Source organism: Cuculus canorus, chromosome 19 (assembly GCF_017976375.1).
Source record: "Cuculus canorus isolate bCucCan1 chromosome 19, bCucCan1.pri, whole genome shotgun sequence".
NCBI lineage: Eukaryota > Metazoa > Chordata > Aves > Cuculiformes > Cuculidae > Cuculus > Cuculus canorus.
In genome coordinates this window covers 3,570,130-3,589,169 of record NC_071419.1, presented here as the reverse complement: position 1 = coordinate 3,589,169, position 19,040 = coordinate 3,570,130, and the positions used below count along the sequence as shown (strand labels likewise).

Here is a 19,040-nt window from a genome sequence, read left to right as displayed (position 1 = left end):
AGCACCTGGGTGTTGATTGAGTGGAAGCAACACTCTGTTTTCTGCTGGAACAGTCTCAAATCCATGGTTTGCTTGCTACCCCTGAGGTGATTGCCCTTGGTGGCATCCCTCCACTGGTCCTGGTCCCAAAACCCACCCACATTTCCATTGCTCCTGTTGATGAGCAGTCGTATAAACAGTGGAGGCTTTTTTTTCCGAAGAGAATCTCCAGATGTCCCTAAAGCTAGAGCTCAACATAAACACAACAGATAAATATGGGGAGATGCCAAAGATGTTTGTATCGCTAATTGACTAATTAGCCCAACCTTTTCCTTGCTGTGGAGGAGCATCCCAAGGCTCTGCAGCCAGCCATGGGAAGCAGAGCTTCAGTGCCGTGCACGCTCAAATCACGGTAATGCTGGCACCCAGCAGCCCAGAGAAGTCCTGAGGAGGTGTGTGTGGGTCACGGCTCTCTGCGTCAACCCAGAGACAATTATTAGTTTCTGGTTTAGAGCCTGCCACACCGAAACATGCCATCGTTGGCCTCAACAGGGAGGAACCTTGGGGTGTCCATGTGGGGAAAGATTTGCTGGGACACGTGTGGCTTCCTGCACAGTGACCCTATTGACTGTTTGAAAAGGAGCCTGTCCTTAGTGGATGTCCCGGGCAACACCTTCTCCAACAGCTTAGCTCACCTCTAGGTACCCTCCGACAGCAAAGAACTCATGCTTAGTGTAGGTGGGAGGAATGTTGTGTAGGGTTCACCTCTAGGTCCCACCCAAAAGAGAACAGTGTCTCCATGGTATATGGTGAAATTACCAACATGGACGTGGGGCAAAGTCCATGACCTAAGTCCTTTACTGGTAAGGAACGACTGCACAGGTGCTTCTGGGATGACAGCAGCATTTTTCCCCTAACACATCCTTAAAAGATCTTAAAAGAGGTGGCAATGAGTGGTAAGGACATTGGGAAGATAGAAAATAGTGCTGGCGCTATGTATTAGTTGTGCAGAAGCTTGCATCTCACTCATGGAAGCAGGTGTGGTTCCTGGCAGCATGCTTTACCCATTTTTTTTTGCTCCTCTGGGTTGAGAGACTTGTGGCTTTTGGGGCAGGAATGCCTGGATTTTCCTCTAAACATTTCAGGTTCATTCAGCTGTGCCCTTTCTGCTGTGGTCAGCGAGGCTTTTGGCACCAGAGTCTGAGCCCAGGAGAGCAGCTAAGGGTGACCCTAGACCGGTCCTTGCACTCGCTTCATCTGGGCTTCTCCCAGGCTGATTTCATCCCATAGAACATCCCTGTTTGCTGCAGAGGAGCTGGCAAGCACCGCGTCTGCTTTGTCTTGAAGGGGTGCTGCTGGGGGCACAGCCACTGCTCCAGAGGTAGAAGGGCAGTGCTCGCTGTAGGGTTCTTCCCAACAGATCATCTTGATGCCTTCTGGCAAGCATTTGCCAGTTTTATTGGGAGGTTTCTTTCCTGCCTCTTACGTCCCCATGAGCAGGAAAAAAAAAATAAGCTCATTTCTACTGAGTACACGATAGACCTGATTTAAAGTTATGACAAAATATTTAGATTAAAAGGAATGGAATAACATTATTCTACCATTTTGCCCACACAGTGATTTCCTAGGTACACAGAGTAAATCACAGCGTGCAGGCTGCTAGGAAAGTAATTTTAAAAAAAAAGAAAAAAAAACCTTGCGATTTGATTATAAATTTCTTTTTTTTAAGCTACTTGGGTGTAGAAGCAGTTTCTTCCTGAAGAGGAGCTCTTCTCCCCCTCCAGCACCATCTAAGCTAGACATGCTGCTGGATTGGCCCTTTGGCTGGCTATGAGCTAAGGGACAAGAGTCACGACGCGGTGTTTTGGGGCGAGGGTGGGCTTGGTGCTGGGGGAAAGGGCTGCTTTGCCATGCCCTGCGTGATTCAAATAGATGACGTTTGGCTTTAAACAGGCAGTGCCCTTTGTGCCTCTGGCAATGGGGACACAGTAGATGTCATCTGAAGAGTGGAAACCCTTCAGTTCTGGGATGTCCAGACCTAGCAGCAAGACCTGAAACGCTTAAGAACAGAAAAAGCATTGGGCTTTCTTGCCTTGCAATCAAAGTGACTTCGAGAGTGTGCCTTGCTAATGGCTTTTCTGTCTTCCTCTTGCTTAGGGCATGCTGGTGGAAGGCCCACCCGGTCCCGAAGGCCCAGCGGTAAGTGCCACTTTGTCTACACCTTGCACCGAAGGATGCGCATGGACGGCTCAGCACACAGCTGTTCCTGGGCTCTATCGCTTCCATATGCCACGCACGTGTATGGGGAACTTTGGGATCGATTTTCTGATGCAAAAATAAACAGAAAGCTCTAATTCTTTTCCTGCTCGTTGTACAAATATGTTACAAATAATAACATATTTTCTTTTAGTGGCTTATTTTTGTGTTTATTTTTTACTGTGCTAGGGCCTTCCAGGACCTCCAGGACCAACTGGACCCGTGGGTTTAATGGGTGATCCTGGAGAGAGAGTGAGTACCTAAGTTTTCCTCCTCTTTGTCTGAAGCCTTTGGTCATTTTATCTGTGCAGAGTGGGACTGTGTTATATCCCTGGAGCCCTAAAATAATGCTCATCCTGTAACAGCAATTTCTTCCGAGTCAACCCAAAAGGAGCTTAGGGCAGACCTTTACATCCAGGGGCAAAAGGTTGAGGAGCAAACATGCTAGTTAAACGCATTAAGCAGTTTTCTCTAGGTTAAAACCAAGAGTAAGGCTCTTTCTTTCTCTGCTTTCTGCACCCTTTGGCACAGAGCTGCTCATTCCAGCGCAGGAACTGGGCTGTGGCATTGGGAAAACAGGATAAGCAAACACACAAAATAGCTCTTAGCACAGTCAAATGAGTGGCGATTCTTCATCCTTATTCCAGCTGGAGGTGTGAGTCCCGTTAGAGGATTTTGTTTAGTTTGGGTCCAGGATGGTCCCAGGGTTGTGCCGGCGCCCCTATTGTGGGTCTTCCCTTAGGCTTATTTTGTATCCCAGACTGTTCCCAGTGGGAAGGTGGCTCTCACACAGCACCTCGCCTTTTCTGTGGGTGGATTATTGGTCTGTACCAGCGAACACTAGAGACTGATTTATATGCTTTAGCAATGCAGTGACTTAGGTTTTGCGTGTTTGGTTTTGATCTTGCTTTAAATCAGTTATGTCCCTGGCAGCCACAGCTTTGTAAACTGCCTGCAGAAGCCCCCAGCTTCGGGGGGGGTCTCATTGAATGCAGCTGCTTCCAAGCATTTTCGTGTACTGTGACCCCAAATCTCATAGTTTAGCACCACACTGGTCAGTGTTGCATGTTTATTTATTATTGATGAGTCCTCACTCCTGAGATAAGGAGTGATCTGTGTTTTGGGAGGTGCTGAACTCAAACCTCGGGTCGGTAAGTGGTGCACAAGCGCCATTTAAGTGGTGATCCATATGCTTAGCAATGCCAAAAATTAAAACCCACCCTCCTCACTCCCCAAACTGAGTCTCTGGAATACACTCCTCATTTGCTTTTGTATCTGAACCACTGCCCCATTGTTCAAGCACATTCCCCATCCCTGGCAGAAGCAGACACACAGGTGTACCTGCACAGGTGGGTACCCATTTGTGGGTACCTGGGCAGACGAGGACCAGGTTCCATGCCACTCCCAACTTTGTGCCCAGTAGGAATTTTGGCCTGACATCGAGTGGAAGATTCACCATAGCACAAACAAACTCTGGCTTTGCACAGAGGGTGAGCTGGGATCAGCCTTGGCTACCTCGGCAGCTGGGTTTGGATCTTAAGGTAGAAGAGTGCATCCAATACCCTTGAACAATACTGGTTTGGATGGTGGAGCACCAAAATCGGGTCTGTGCTGGCTTGAATAGAGTAGTTCCTGTCTCGATGGAGCGCTGTGCGGGGCTGCAGGCTGGTGCAGGTGTGTCACAGGGAAACGTGTACCTGCAGCAGTTGTCTTGCATCAATAAATACATTGACTTCAGCAGATCTGAGTGAGCAAAACAAATGGAGCTTGGAGCTTGACACCGTTTCCATGCCTTGGCACCTCTTGATGTTGAGTGCAGTCAAATATGCTTTCAAAATATCTTCTCGTGTACTGCTGTTCCGTCTGGGCAGTGGGGCTCCTTGTGGCCTGAGGCATCCCAACAGTCCTGGTGGCAAAAAGGTGCCTGCAGGTGGGTTTGTGAAGGCAGGCTAGGTTGGGGGTCTGTTTTCCCAGAGTTTCTCCTGGAAGGTGCAGGAGGAAGGAGAGCAGCAGCAACACAGGTCACAGCAGATGTGCCCAAACACACACCGTCCTGCTGCTGTCAGCACTGTCACCCGGTGAATGCAAAACACCTTCCTGAGGGAAGGGAGCGCTTATCAGCAATTGCTTCCCTGATCTGAATGCTGTGGTCCTGAGCATGTTTTCCTGGCGGGTGAGGCAGCCCAGGCAGGCTCGTGTGCACTGCAGCGTCCTCCACTGATTTTCTTGGACAGGAGGAAAAATTTCTTTACGAAAAGAGTTCTCAAGCACTGGTAGAGGCTGCTCGGGGAGGTGGTTGAGTGACCATCCCTGGAGGTGTTTAAAAGATGGGTGGATGAAGTGCTTAGGGTTATGATTTAGTAGTGCACAGGTACGGTTGGGCTTGATGATCTCAAAGGTCTTTTCCAACCTAGTGATTCTGTGATCCAACGGTTGGTTTTCAGATGGGGAACCACATCCCGTTTGCCTCCTGGTTGCCCGTGAGGGGTAGGAGTGCCTGGGGAGGACAAGTGAGGGCGACCCAGAAAGCAACCAGCTAGCTCCAAACCTTCATTATCCGGTCCCTTGAGGTGCATGTTGAGGAATACAGTCACTGAGAGAAGTAAAATCATTGTTGGCCTGCACTGGTTTTAAGATGTACTTGAGGATATTACTCAGATGTTGGGGCATTCTCGTGGCAGTGACCCTAACCTGGGCCTTGGGGTTTCTTTAATTAAAGCCCTTTGTTGTTGACGTGGTTCCTGGTGACCTGGCTGGAGGCGGCTGTGCTCCCACACCCCCGGAGCATTGCTGTGAAGACCCACACATCATTTACACTCCTGGTGTATTTATTGGTTTTTGATGCAACAGTAATAACGTTTCTTGTGGTTGTGACATGATTGAGAACGAGAGGCCCTGGCTGTACTCCATCGATCGGTGCCTGCAAGCTCAGAAAGTCAATACACAGCTGTGGGCTCAGCCCATGGCCAGGAGCCAGGGCCACAGCTCAGCAAGGTTGCTTAACCCTTAAGGTGCTATTGTCCCTGTTCCTCCTATACTGCTCTGGCAGAAAGACCAAAGGAGGGCTCTGCATCTTTGGATGTCAGACTTCGTAGAGGATGGGCAAGCTTGACAAGCTCCCAGCAGTGTTTTGTATCTTGCAGTGGTCTAGGATTAATTAGAGGAGCTTTGTGGCTTTGTTGTCCTCTTGGTGGCTTTTCATCCTGCATGGGTCCTACATGTTGTCCAGCTTTCTCGTATCTTGATGAGCTTCCTCTGCTCTGAAGAACTCCGTTGCCTGGCAGGATGGATGCTGACCCTGGTGATGAGAGAGTCTGTGTTCCCACTATTTGTCCAGGCAGATGCAGAGATTTGCTAGCCAGGTTCCTCTTGAATGGCCTTTCAAAGCCAATCAGCAGCAGACACACTGTCCCAGATGATGTTGCTCCACACCCTTAGATGAAAGGCGTAATTTGCATTCTAGCACAGACGGCACATCCTGCCTTTCTAAGTGTCCAGAACAGAATGTAATACAACATATTGTGCAGAGAGGAGTGATGAACTTGCAGAGCTGGGAACTGCAACTGTATTAAAATACTCCTTTTCAATTAGAGCAGCTCCTCGTTTAATTTGTTTATTATTAACCCTGCGTATAGCTCATGAATTTACATGACGCTTCTATGTGTACAGTGAGGAACATTTCCTATGCCTGCATCTGATGGAAAGACTTTTTATTTGCAATCAGGCAGGTGCACTGAATTAATATACCAACAATATTCAGCTATGTTAATATTGGCCAACACTCATTTAGCTCTGTTTTATTCATCATGTCAGTTTGTTCATTTATCCAAGTTATTTTGCAACGCAAAGAAAAGCTTGTGTCATCGGCAAAGCTGCAGAGCAGCCTGTTAGTGGGAGGTTTCGGAGGACTCATCTAGGGGGGAGGGTGGTTTAGGAGGACTTAGGCAGGTTCCTTCAAGTAGTGGGAAGAAGAAAATATGGCACTTAGGAGACCAGAAAGCATGGGTACTCTGGACTGGAATGAAGAAAGTAGGAAAATGTGCTCCTTTGAACAAGATGGGATGCAGCACTAGAGCAAACTGCAGCTCTGTCACTGACCCCGCTCTGTGTTTGGAAATCTGGGGTGTCTGGGTGTCTTGGGCTCCATCAGCAAGCATCCAGGGGAAGGCTGGTCACAAAGCTGTATCTTCTGAGAGCATACGGTCACTGCATCCCAAATGACTTATTCCCCCTGAGGGCAGTTTTGCATCTCAGAAGTGGAATCACAATGTTTTGGATTGGAAGGGACCTCTCAACCCACCCAGTTCCCTGCAGGGACACCTCCCACTGGATCAGTTGCTCCAAGCCCCATCCAACCTGGCCTGGAACCCCTCCAGGGATGGGGCAGCCACCACTGCTCTGGGCAACTTCTGGCACTGCCTCACCACCATCACAGGAAAACATTTCTTCTTAAGATCTCCTCTCAATCTCCCCTCTTTCAGCTGAAAACCGCTTCCCCTTGTCCTGTCCCTGCACTCCCTGATAAAAAGCCCCTCCCCAGCTTTCCTGGAGCCCCTTTTAGGTATGGGAAAGCTGCTCTAGGGTTTCCCCAGAGATTGGATCCCTAAAATCCTTATTGGGTTTCTGAATGCCTTGACGTTTCCAGGGTGCCCTTTTTTTACCATCAGATGGCAAAGTGCTGCCTTACTTTAAAGACCCCAAACACAGCCAGAAAAATCTGTTGCACAATTTTCCAACCAGGGCTAAAAACGACAGGGGAAAAAAAAAAGATAATCCTAGAGAGAGATGCTTAAAGCAAATTTTGAGGCTTAATACTGTGGTCTGCTGGGCACCACTCTGTCTGTCTGCTACTCGAGGAGCCCAGGCACTAACACACCAGGGCTTCAGTTTAAATATTCCCTTGAATTATTGCATTAGTGTTTGCACTCAGCGTGGCATTTTAGAGCACTGCACCAAATGAAAGTTGAAGTCCCCATCCCTGGCTGCTGTATATCAGCAAATCTCTATTTACATAATGAGAGTGACACAGATTTACACCAGCTGAGAGCCTGGCATGCTGCATTTCTTAAAGGCATTCATGAATTTAAATTTACAAAGTGCTTTATGGGTTTGATTTTCTTCCATACCATTGCCCCCCACTGCTCTACCCTGCAAGGAAAAGACCTTACGTACCCAACCTGAAACAAAGAGGCGTTTATGTGTAAAAACATTGCGTCAACATTTGTCAGGCAGGGTACACAAAGAGAGATAAACAAGCTCATTCCTGATCCATCATACGCAGGACTGGACTTAAAGGAGAAGAGAGAGAGAGGGGAGAAAGTTTATTACATGAAATGAGTGTGGCCTAAATTATTTATTGTGCTTGTGCTTCTGCTCCAACAGATGAGACTGCCCTCTGCCCCTCATCAGTGGAGTCTGGGACTCCGGTGTCGGCCAGACTGAGTAAACAGCAGGAATGTAGCATCATGAGCTTGTCTTGAAAAACGGATGGGCTGGTGTGTTATGCAGTTTCCCTTCAGTGCTGAGGGAGATGCTGGTTTAGGGGGTTTTTTTTGCTGATAAATCACTGGCTGCAGTGCTGTCTGCTGCAGTGCTGGAGCAGCGTTGTTATTCCAGGCCGGTTGCAGTGCAGACCTCGGTTCTTCATCCGTAGCCCTACTCTGCCCTGTAATTGTGGTCCAAGTCCAGCCGCAGCCCAGCCGGAGCGATGGGCAGGGCGGAGCGGTGGCAGCTCTTCAACCCCACCCTGGTGCTGGGCTCTAATTTAGTGCTGGAAACTTTGGCTTCAATGTTTTGGGTTCCTTTTTAAGAGGGAGACAACAAGGGGAATGTAAAGTTGAATGTGGTATGGAGGGAATGGAAGAAGAGGGAACAAAGTTGTGAGGGATGAAAAGAGAGGCGCCAAGATCTTCATAGAGTGGTTTGGGTTGGAAGGGACCTCAAAGACCATCCAGTCCCACCCCCTGCCATGGGCAGGGACACCTCCCACTGGATCAGGGGCTCCAAGCCCCATCCAACCTGGCCTGGAACCCCTCCAGGGATGGGGCAGCCACCACTGCTCTGGGCAACCTGGGCCAAGGCCTCCTCATCCTCACAATAAAGAAATTCTTCCTAAGATCTTGTCTAAATCTCCCCTCTTTCAGCTGAAAACCGTTCCCCCTCATCCTATCCCTGTATGTCCTGATATAAAAACCCTCCCCAGCTTTCCTTGAGCCCCTCTCGGTTCTGGAAGCTGCTCTAAGGTCTCTCCAGAGCCACCTCTTCTCCAGGCTGACCAACCCCATATCTCTCAGCCTGTCCTCACAGGGGAGGTGTTCCAGCCCTCAGTTCATTGGGACAGGGATAACACATCAAATATTTTGATTTTGGTTTTTGGGGTTTTTAAAATGTTCTGTTTTTTAGGGACTTTGTTGCCTATTTCTCTTTCTCTTCTCATTTTCTCATCTTTATCCATCTCCCTTTGTCTTTTAGAGTGACTGTGCAACTTTCTGGGGTGAAGTTGGCCTCTTCTGTGTCCCTGTAATGTGTCCATATGTCTGTGATTTGAGGCAGGGTTTTATTTTTACCTTTGTTTGGTGTCTCCATGAGCTGAAGGGCTTCAGGCAGGCTGAAGAGAGTGAGAACTAACATAGATGTTTGTTGCTTGCCCTTCAAAGAGCTTTGGATTCCCACAGATGGATTTATTATTGGTGTTTACTAACTAGAGGAAAATCCGGTCCTCAAGCTTGAGCTGTTGGCCAGACAGTCCTGTCCGTCCTGCCATGAAACGAGCAGCAGGGCTCCTCTTGGCCTCCCTGGGATGCGATCAAGTCATTCTTGCCTTCAGTTCCTTAAGCTGGTGTGAAAATTGCAATTAGGCACGCAAATGGAGTAGTTGGATGTCATTCTCATGTGCGTGTAGGATTGCTGGATGGATGTGCAAATTTGGGTTAACTTCATCTTTTTGCAAGTCCACTGTTGGGAATACAAATAATCTATGGGCCGTTCTAGGAAAATTGGCCATATTTGATTATTTATAGTTTCGTCAATATATCTTTTACTGTATACTTCTTTCTTTAGTATCTTCTTTAAAGACACTTGACTGATGTTAATCAGCACAGCTCCATCGAGATCCTCAGAGTTTTGCTGATTTACTACTTCTGACAGGATTGCTCCGTTGTAGATGGAAGTAGCCTCATAAGACTAAAAACAAAAAGAAGAGAGAAAAATGAAATTACCCAGATGACTGAACATGTGTAGAAGTGTATTTATCTTTCCACATTTCTATCTCACTGAATTATGAAGTTTCATATGTTTTTTTTAATAGATTTTAACAGGTCCAACTAAACATTGATTCCATTAACTTCAAACATCGCAGAGACTGCTATTGTTCACTCAAAAATTACATGTGGCAGACCCTGGAACTAGGGAGGCGCAGGATGCAAGAAGAGGGAGGGACTAAGTCTGTCACGATAGGGAGCCTTTTGGATCATGAGATATGACTTTTACAGCCACAACTACGTAGGTACGGATATAACTAAAGTGACGCTATGGAAGTTTATTTTTATTTCTTCTTGTAGGGACCACCTGGTCGCCCAGGTCTTCCAGGAGCAGATGGATTACCAGGACCACCAGGGACAATGCTTATGTTGCCTGTAAGTACGAGTGTAACTAAAAAAAGATTTAAATCAGTCGGGCTTCTTGGCTTTGCCTACTGATTAGTACTTGTTCTTGCAGAAATCTCTTGTCTCTTGTACACCAGGGACACGTTTTCCATGGTATAAAAGATGGATCCAGATGGTTCCCTTTGTAAATTTACTTTTTGCAAAGCACTGTAACTTCTTCACTGGTCAAACGCACAGGGCAAGAAGGTTAAAATTCTCAGAAGTATTGAATAAGCTTAAGTGTTTCTGACTGAGAAAGTCATAAAAGAAGCAACTGGAGATACCTTCAAGGGCCCGATTTCCAGGCGGAACCCTCCCTCCTACTGGTGGGAACCTCTAATATCTCTTCAAAGCAGGTGCCAAAATTGTAAGCACCTGAATAAACTGATCTCTTTTGATGATCAGTGATTAATTTGCATTGTTCTTGTGCATGAAGTTACCAAGTACTGAGTCAGCCTTCTTCATCCTGGGATGCTAAAGGAATGGTTATATTTTGTGTCTGCTTTGATGCGAGAGTACCCAAGGAAAACAGCTGCTGAAAATAAGTGGTTAGGTACCAAAGGGAGAGAGTCTTCAGTGAAAAAACCACAGCACCCTTGTCCAGGCTCCAAATGGTAGGGTGATACTTGTGTAGGTTCCTGGCAGGGTGCCTGCGACAGCCTGGGCCAAGTGCTCAACATGCTGCTTAGTTGACCATTACAATACATTTGTTGGCCTCTACGGTAACAAACTGTAGGTCTATAAATTGCATCTTTTTTTGGATCTGCTTGCCAAGATTGTGTGGTCGTACACCTAGCGCCAACCAAGCAAAACGCAGAGGTGAAATGGAGGTGAAAGAGCCGCCGAGTAGATTCTGCAGCGTGGAGAACCCTTCTTACAAAACCCCAAACACACATTGCAATTAAGGCAGAAGAAGGGTGTGTGTCCTGGGAAGTGGGCTTGTAGCTGTTGGGGGTGGAAGAGACAGAAGAAAACATTAAAGTCTTTCCCATTCAAGTTTGGGAAAATAAAACATCAATGCTTGGGGTTTTTTTTTTAAATCCTTTGTGTGCTGGAGGATCCTGGCTTGAACAATAGGCCAAACTCTGTTCTTTGAAGCACTCTGCCACCCTTGAGAAATACAGCCTTTGTCCGAGGGCAAACAGGCAGCTCCAGCCAAGTAACCTGATGCAACCCCATCTCTGGGGGTCTCCTGGCCAGCAGCATCCACATGGGGAGTATCGGCCCTGTGAGAACTTTGCATCTAATTTTGAACGGTGGTGTGTGAGGTCCTTAGAGTTCAGAGCCTACAATCCCTCTTATTGTGCGTTACTTGGAACTGGCAGAATTTACTGTGTGGGTACGGACATGGGAAAGAGTTGGTTTATGCCTGTGAGCTGGGTGACCCGAGGGGACAATGGTTAATAGGATGGTCTGGAAGGACAGTGATGGGGATGGGTCAGTCATGCTGAACAGAGTTGTTTAGGAGTTAGATTAGCGTGAGGTTGGAGGGACGGCAACCCTGTGACCTGCTTTCACCATCTTGTTCCCATCAGTTCCGCTTTAGTGGAGGAGGAGATGCTGGCTCTAAAGGACCTCTTGTTTCAGCCCAGGAGGCACAAGCCCAAGCCATCCTGCAGCAGGCCCGGGTAAGTGAAGGATGGTGGGGATGTCTCTCGAAGCAGGCACCCAAGGAAGTGGAGGAGTAGCAGGATAAATGTGTCTGAGGGGATGTCTTCACAATCACACCATCCATGGTGGTGGTAACAGCCTCTCTGAGAGGGAATGGCTTGTGTGGCTTGAGATGATGACATCTGGATGACTTGGCATTTTGCTGGTGGCCCTAGAAACATGGATTTAAATTGCCTACAGATCTTGGCCTTCTGCTGGTGCCAGTAGACAAAGACCTGTTGACTTCAGTGGTGTTTGCTGTTTATGCTGAGAGTCTATATGGACAATTGCACTGTCCTTTAGGAGTTTTCTTTCCTCTTTTTTTGTTTGGGTTTTTTTTTTCCCAGTAAATCATAATAATTAAATGTTTGTCTCAGATGTCCATTGCTCCCAGCTCCACCAATTTCAACAGACTCTAATTTTCTTTAATTCAGTTATTTAGAAATACGTGTTGACTACCTATGCAGCCTTTTCCCCCCTTGGATGACCTTATTGATTGATGATCAAGTAATCCCTGGAGGTGTTTATTCTGTAGGCTTGCTGGTGAGATGAGATCGGCCATGCACGTTCCCAGTACAACTGCTGTTCCCTGGCTTGATGAGTACCTTAGTTTCTAAGGCGTCATACTCATCTGTTCAAAGTAAAACTTAATTCCTAGCCAACACAGCTTTGACATTTTTCTTCCGTGAGCGCTTGTGTGAAGTTACGTTTGGTACATGTTAAACGCAGAGATGCGAGACGCACAATTACATCAGAAATCAGAGAATTGTTAAGGTTGAAAAAGACCTCCAAGCTCATCCAGTCCAACCATCAGCCCAACGCCACGGTGCCTTCTAAACTGTGGAAAGCAACATGTGGGGACTCCACAAACGCCATCCTGCTGTGTTTGCCCCGGTCTTGCCCAGGAGGGGCCAAATTCAGGCTGTAAGCACACCTTTGCAGTAAAAGGCAAAATACAAGCTGGTTTAGGGATACATTTTGCTCTAGGGGCATTGCTCCCCTCCTGGCCAAATGCAGCCATCCAGAGGTGGCGCATCGCTGCGCTCCTCAGGGTCTGAAGCCCACATCTGTCTGCAGCTGGGCTGTGGCTCAGACACAGCCGGTCTGTTACTCGGAGCTATCGGTGATTGCTTTAGCACAGACACTTTGGGCTGATCTGCTGAAAGAGGCTAAAAATGCAATTTATTTCACCCACGAAGGAAATAAAGCCCATTGTTATCTCCACTTACCTGTGTGGCACATGCCTCGTTCGGTTTTATAACGAGGGGTTTGGGTTAGCTGAGGTTATGCTCATTTCCATCCGACTCCTGTTTTACAAAGGAATTTGATTTTATACATATTCAGATAGAGAACAGGGCCCTGATGCCACCAGCCACTGCATTTTCCTGTCCATTAGCCTTGCTTGGAGAATAATATCGTTGGATTATGTTTCTGATGTTACCTTGTCAGTCTTAATTTCGAGGCTGCCTACAACTTTTCCATCAGCATTTTATTTTGCTGGGAAATAGGGGTTTTGACCAGATGAACAATTTCATGAGAAGCATCTGCTTTCTCAGACTCTTTGTTTTTATTCTTTTTTTCCTATTTGCCCATTGAAAATTGTGACCTCTATGGAAAAAAACAAAGACAATTCCCCCTCCTTCTGCCCCTTTTCTCTGTTTTGTTTTGTTTTGTTTTTTAGTTTCAGTTAAACATTGGGAAGAATTTAAAACCCAAACAAATCCTGAGTGACTTTTGGGCTGTGGATGCAATGTTGAATATTCTAGAAAGGAAAAAAGTCCATTTCTTTTAGTTACATCAGCCTATTATCAGACAATATCAGCTGAAAACTCTTTCTACTAGGCAGAAAGGGAAAAAAATGACTTTTTTTTTGTGGGATATGACAGGAAGGGGGAGAGAACGGGGTCCTGTAGCGGGAAGGATACCTTCTTTCCTTTTTGGAGGTTTGATTTTCTTGTTATTGTCATTATTAATTGTATCATTAGGTTGATTTATTCTCTTAAAAATTGGCTTTCAGTAGACACTGAACATTGTCAATGTTTCTGAGCAGCTCCCTTTTAATGGGGTGTTGTAAAAAGATGCCACATAATCTAGCATTTGTGCAATATTTATGCGATTCCAAGTGCAATCACAGGGAGATTTTAATTACTGGAGTACACAGATAATTACAAGTCTTTTAAAGCCTTGAATTGTCACAAGGGAACAAATTGTCCAAGTGATGCTTTAAAGTGTGGACCCAGCCCTATTACCCACCATGGAAATTACGGATTTGATCTATGGTTATGTGGCTCCCTAATTACTGAGCTAAAAGCTCCCTGTTGCAAATAGAATTGTTGTCCTGTTTGGAGGATATGAAGTAGTAACTGAAAAAAAAAAAAAAGAGGAAAAAAAAATCCTCCAGAATTGAAGTTTTAGGATCACAAAGAAAAAAATCCTCCTGTACTGAGACCATAAAAGCGTGAACAAACCCCTGTAGCCTACTGACCCAAAGGTTTGTCATTTACCTTCAGTAATTAATTGCTGAAGTGTCCGTTTAATTCTGTCTCTACGTGATGATGGGAAAAAGGATCTGACCTGCAGAGACAGATTCCCATCTGCTTTAAACGTAGGTAACTCTTCCATCTGCTCTGGGTCTGGGCCAGGATGTGTCTACACGCATCCGGAGCGGTTTGGTACCTCGTGCCCAGTGCAGGATGGGTGGACGGGGGAAGATGCCTACAGGCAGATGGTGTAGGTCTATATGCCCAGTGACCCTGCGGGGGCTTTGCCCGCTTGCAGACGCAGGCAGGAATTGATGGGGCAGCAGGTTGGATATTGGATAAACTCACTTAAGGGTAAGGATATTGCTCCAAGGATTCCGGTTCTCTGGGCATAGAGAGAAGATGTAGCTGATGATGTGATGGTGGCTTTGTCCCAGTGCAGCAACAAAGCAGAGACACCAACTGAGCAACGTTTCTCTTTCTGTTGCAGCTGGCGCTGAGAGGACCAGCGGGTCCGATGGGTCTGACGGGACGGCCGGGCCCTATGGTAAGTGGATGGGCGAGGATGGAGCAGACCCAGGTGCTCTGGGTTACCTGCATGAATGACTCTTTCTTAACATGATATGAATCTTCTCTCTGGCTCTATCATGGAAAAATGTAATAAATGATGTTCTCTGTCCAAAGGGACCCCCGGGCAGTGGAGGACTAAAGGGAGAAGCTGGAGAAATGGGACCTCAGGTGAGTGCGGGCAAAGTGGGGCGCTGGGGGAAAACGAAAGTGTAGAGCAACCGATCCTGCATTAGAGGCTGTTGTGAAGGAGTGATTCAGTAACCCAATGCCAGCTGAAAGCTAGAAGGTGTGGGAACATTTGTTTTGCATATTAATGTCCCATCAGGTATCCAAAGGCAGACTTGAGGCATACTCTTAAGCCAGCCATGCAAAATCCTGCAGGTGGTAGTCCTTTCCTGCAAAGCCATCTGCAGAGGAGTCCCGTAAATATGAGATAGGCTGGGGTGGGGGGAGTTTGCTAACACTCGGGAAATTGTTCTTCCGTGCTGTAAATCCTGCATTAAGAGAAAGATCACTTTTTCAGGGTGGACAAAGTGATTTGTCTCCACCACAAGTAGCTGCTTGCAGGACAAAAGCTTCCTCATGGATAAATGCCTGTAATTCCTGTCTGGAGACACTCAGTCCTGAGCTTTCCTTGTGTGTTTTGAACCATGGACTCTGCTTGAGGGGTTCACATCCCATTTTGTAGCCCGGGTGACTCTCAGAGCCCGAGCAGTGCCTGATCTGTGATGCTGGCAGGTGCTGATCCATTTGTTGTGCTGTTGAGTGATGGCATTTCTTCTTCTCTCCTTGATGCCTTCCAGGGTCCACGAGGCATCCAGGGTCCTCCCGGTCCTACAGGAAAACCAGGCCGCAGGGTGAGTGTCCTGGGAGCTGCACTGATGACTGAGTTAGCTACGATTTCTGCTAGAAGTTATTTCCATTGCCAAACAATTTGTCTGTGCCAGGAGCATTGCACAAGAGCGGGCGGGCGGCCAGGCGGTGGCTTGTCCAGGACCTCTCTGTCCATCTGGGCAGACACAAATAAGGATGAGAGCTAAAAGTCTGGGTAGTGTGGGGAGAACAGCAAGTCCACACTTCCCACCCTTTTGTCTTCATTGGGGTTTTTTGCTCTGTGGCATTGAGGTTGTAGCTGTATAAACGCTCCAGGCTGATTTGGACAGTCTCCAGGTCTTGATAGTGTGCAAGGAGGATCCAGTCCCAGGAGGGTTTCTGGAGCTGGTAGAAATTGTCCTCACTCGCTGTCAACATCCCTGATGCTGATTTTTGATTTCACACCATCCTCTGGCTCGTCGTGATTCAGCTTGCCAAGAGAAGAAATGAGAAAGCCTTTTGTGTGCTTACTTATGGTTTTCTTAAAAACAATTTATCTCATTTCAGTTTGTAGGCATCCTCTTCAGCATACCTTAAACATCTTTAGCGTATCTTAAAGTGTGATGGAAATTAATTAGTTCAAATTAAAATCAATGACCATGTCCCAGCATCCCACGCAGTGAAGCAGCTTTGCTGCCATTTGTCTCGCCCTCCTCATTAGTGCCAGGCTGAGTCTGGGATGGTGCTTCAAAAACAGACCAGCACTTTTTCCCTCGCCAAGGGAAGCTGCTCCCCGCCTGGCAAGCTCCAACTTAAATAAAACTTCACTCGGCTGCAGACCGAAGAGCAGATGTCCCTGCGGTCCTGCCTTACCCTTTATATTTGACTTTGCCTTTCTCTGTTGCAGGGACGAGCTGGCAGCGACGGTGCCCGGGGAATGCCAGGCCAGACAGGACCAAAGGTAGCGCCACATCTTTATATGCTTTTGGAATCTGCATCTGCTTTTTTTAGCAAGGATGAACTGAGGGACCCTTGGCAGAAGGAGCCCACCTGGCTTGGAGGAGGTTGTTGAAATGGTCCAGCGACTCCTCTGAAGTTGTGGGCTTCACGTTTGAGAAGGGAAGTTAAACACACACCTAGAAGGATGAATAGCAATCTTTCTTTTCTTATCCATTCCTTTTTCTTGATGCAAATTTTTAAAATTGCTGGATCCTCTTAAGAATGAAATATGTTCCCTTGGCTGCAGATATAGAACAAATACTTTGGAATCCCAATTATGAAAAACAAACATGAATGAGCGGTTGGAAACGTCCTAAAATATAACTACCAAAAAAAGAATACCTATTAACTGAGTGAAGAAATGTAGAAGGCGTGGTGAGGAATTTTAATGCCCTGTATTTTTATTTGAGACAAAATCCCTTCATTCAGTGCTGATCTGCTGGTATTATCAAACAAGAAAGAAGCTGTTCCACTGAAACTGAATGCAGAGAAAGTTTGCTCAGGGAATCACGTATGAGATGGTTTAAGTACTTTATTATGTAGATACTTAAAGTTGGAATAGATGGGGGTTTTGATACCAAGAAAGGAGACTGCAAATCATTTATCCAGTAAAGTGCTTTAACGAGCGTCGACTGCCCTTGAGGGAGTGGGTGCCAGGGGTGAAGAGGAAACAGAATAACAAGTAATGCTGGGAAGGGGAAGGGAAGTTGCTGGGAGTGGGAATGGAGCAATGCTCTAGGACCTGGTGAAATAAAAGAGCTGATGGTTACCCTGGGTGAACTTGTCTGTCCTCCGATTACTCAGGTGCAATCAGTTTTCCTTTCCTTGCCAGCAGGTAAAGGATTTGTGTAAGAGCGGGGCTGCTGCTGTTTTCACATACCATTGATGTGTGAAAGTACAACTCTGTGAGGTGATGCCTTCTGCCCCAGGCATTAGGAGATGTTGAGATGGTGTCCCTCACGATTTGCGAACACCTTGTCTCTTCTCTCTTTTCCAAAATTTTGAGGCTTTCCTAAAAGTCTGTCTCCGTGCATTTTGGGGGCCCGTTTTCCCCCAAAACACAGGAAACTGGAACTGGGCACAAGTTTGGAGAAGAGAAGCCCTATTGCAGCTTGCTGAGCTCTCAACATACCAGCCCACGGGAGTCATGTGGTCATGGGTGAAAGCCCCGTTAAGGCTGATTCCCACTGACCTGCCTGATCTAGGATTAATGAGGCTTTGCTTTTTCTTCTCCACACTTGAATTTCTTAACTTTGCCTGTTTCTTTTGGGAGCATCTATGGATCTGGGCAGGGAACGTGAAGAGCACTCTGAGGGAGCACTCTGAGGGAACGTTCGCACGGTCGTTTGCAGGCAGATGCTGGCAAGCACTGCCTGGGCTCTGCCAGCCTGAGGTTGCGTGCCTTTGTTAGCACAATGCCAAGCACAAATTAATACACTCGACCTTTTAGCAGAGCTCATTATTTTGGGCTCAGCATCGTGCTCCCCAGAAGGATGCCCAGAGCTCGGTTTGGCCCAGAGCTGCATTTACAGCAGTGGCAGGAGCTACTGGTGCTGTGTAAGAAATGAGCTATGCTGGGAGCCGTCCTTGCCTCAGTTTGCCTTCCCAGTATCAGTGCTTTGGGACTGTATATCTTCTATAAATCCCTGGTCTCGCTGCTGGCTTTGTGGCTGCTCAGGCTGGGGTCGGGCAGAGCAGGCTGCTCATTGCAGGGTGGCGTGGAGATCACAGAATGGTTTGGGTCGGAAGGGATCTTAAAGATCACGAAGTTCCAACCCTGTGATACCCTTAAGCATCTGTGTGAAGTCACCCAATTTACCAGCTGATGACATTCCTTTTTAGGTCAGAGCAGATCTGATCTTGACTTCATTAAAACAGTTTCCAGATTTTATTTGTATAGATATTTGTTTCCTTGAAGTGTCCAGGAGGATTAAAAGGATGTATGGGGTGGTTGTTATAAAGCTCAAGGTGGAGTTTAGGAACCTGTTGGCAGGTGTGGGAGTATCAGTGTCCAGTTTGCTTACCAGTGGATTTGAAATTCCATGGAATTAATAAATAATGGGCAAGATGAACCTGTTCAGAAGTGAGATGCCTTAGATCATGGAGAAGTCACCCAGAGAAGCTCCAAAATCCACATGGAAAAACATATAAAACCTTAGGTGCTGAAGGAAAGGGAAGTAGTGACCTTTTTTCTTTTTTTAATCTACAACTTTGAAATCATCGCTGGTCTGATGGGAGGTGAAGGCTGAATGTCTGAGGGAGAAAATCGATCCCTCCTTGACACAGAAAGGAAACAAATTGGAAAGTTATTCAACAGCAGGTGGAAATGTGTACTGAACTGGTTTTTCTTTTAGGGTGACCGAGGCTTTGATGGTTTGGCTGGTTTGCCTGGTGAGAAAGGAAATAGAGTAAGTTATCTTCCACTTGCTTTTTGACTGCTGTCTGTAATGAAACCTTGGCAAGAGGAGGTGCTGGGAGGAGGGCAGCTATTCCTAGGAATAAGCCTCAATGTGCAATTAGGAGAGGATGACAGCGCCTCGTGACATGTGGGATGTCACAGTATGCATAGCATCATAGAATAGTTTGGGTTGGAAGGGACTTTGAAGATCATCCAGTTCCAACCCCCCTGCCATGGGCAGGGACACCTCCC

General features: G+C 46.8%; 1 protein-coding gene across 2 annotated transcripts in view; it reads left to right on the top strand.

Moving 5' to 3' along the window:
• The window catches only part of COL5A1 (collagen type V alpha 1 chain), a 154,743-nt gene that overhangs the window by 77,118 nt on the left and 58,585 nt on the right, over nucleotides 1-19,040 (top strand). For both annotated transcript variants that reach the window (XM_009569507.2, XM_009569506.2), the window contains exons 10-18: nucleotides 2,137-2,178; nucleotides 2,425-2,487; nucleotides 9,795-9,869; nucleotides 11,414-11,506; nucleotides 14,499-14,555; nucleotides 14,693-14,746; nucleotides 15,382-15,435; nucleotides 16,299-16,352; nucleotides 18,745-18,798. In XM_009569507.2, coding sequence (XP_009567802.1) covers nucleotides 2,137-2,178; nucleotides 2,425-2,487; nucleotides 9,795-9,869; nucleotides 11,414-11,506; nucleotides 14,499-14,555; nucleotides 14,693-14,746; nucleotides 15,382-15,435; nucleotides 16,299-16,352; nucleotides 18,745-18,798 — 546 coding nt within the window. The remainder of the gene's footprint in view (nucleotides 1-2,136; nucleotides 2,179-2,424; nucleotides 2,488-9,794; nucleotides 9,870-11,413; nucleotides 11,507-14,498; nucleotides 14,556-14,692; nucleotides 14,747-15,381; nucleotides 15,436-16,298; nucleotides 16,353-18,744; nucleotides 18,799-19,040) is intronic.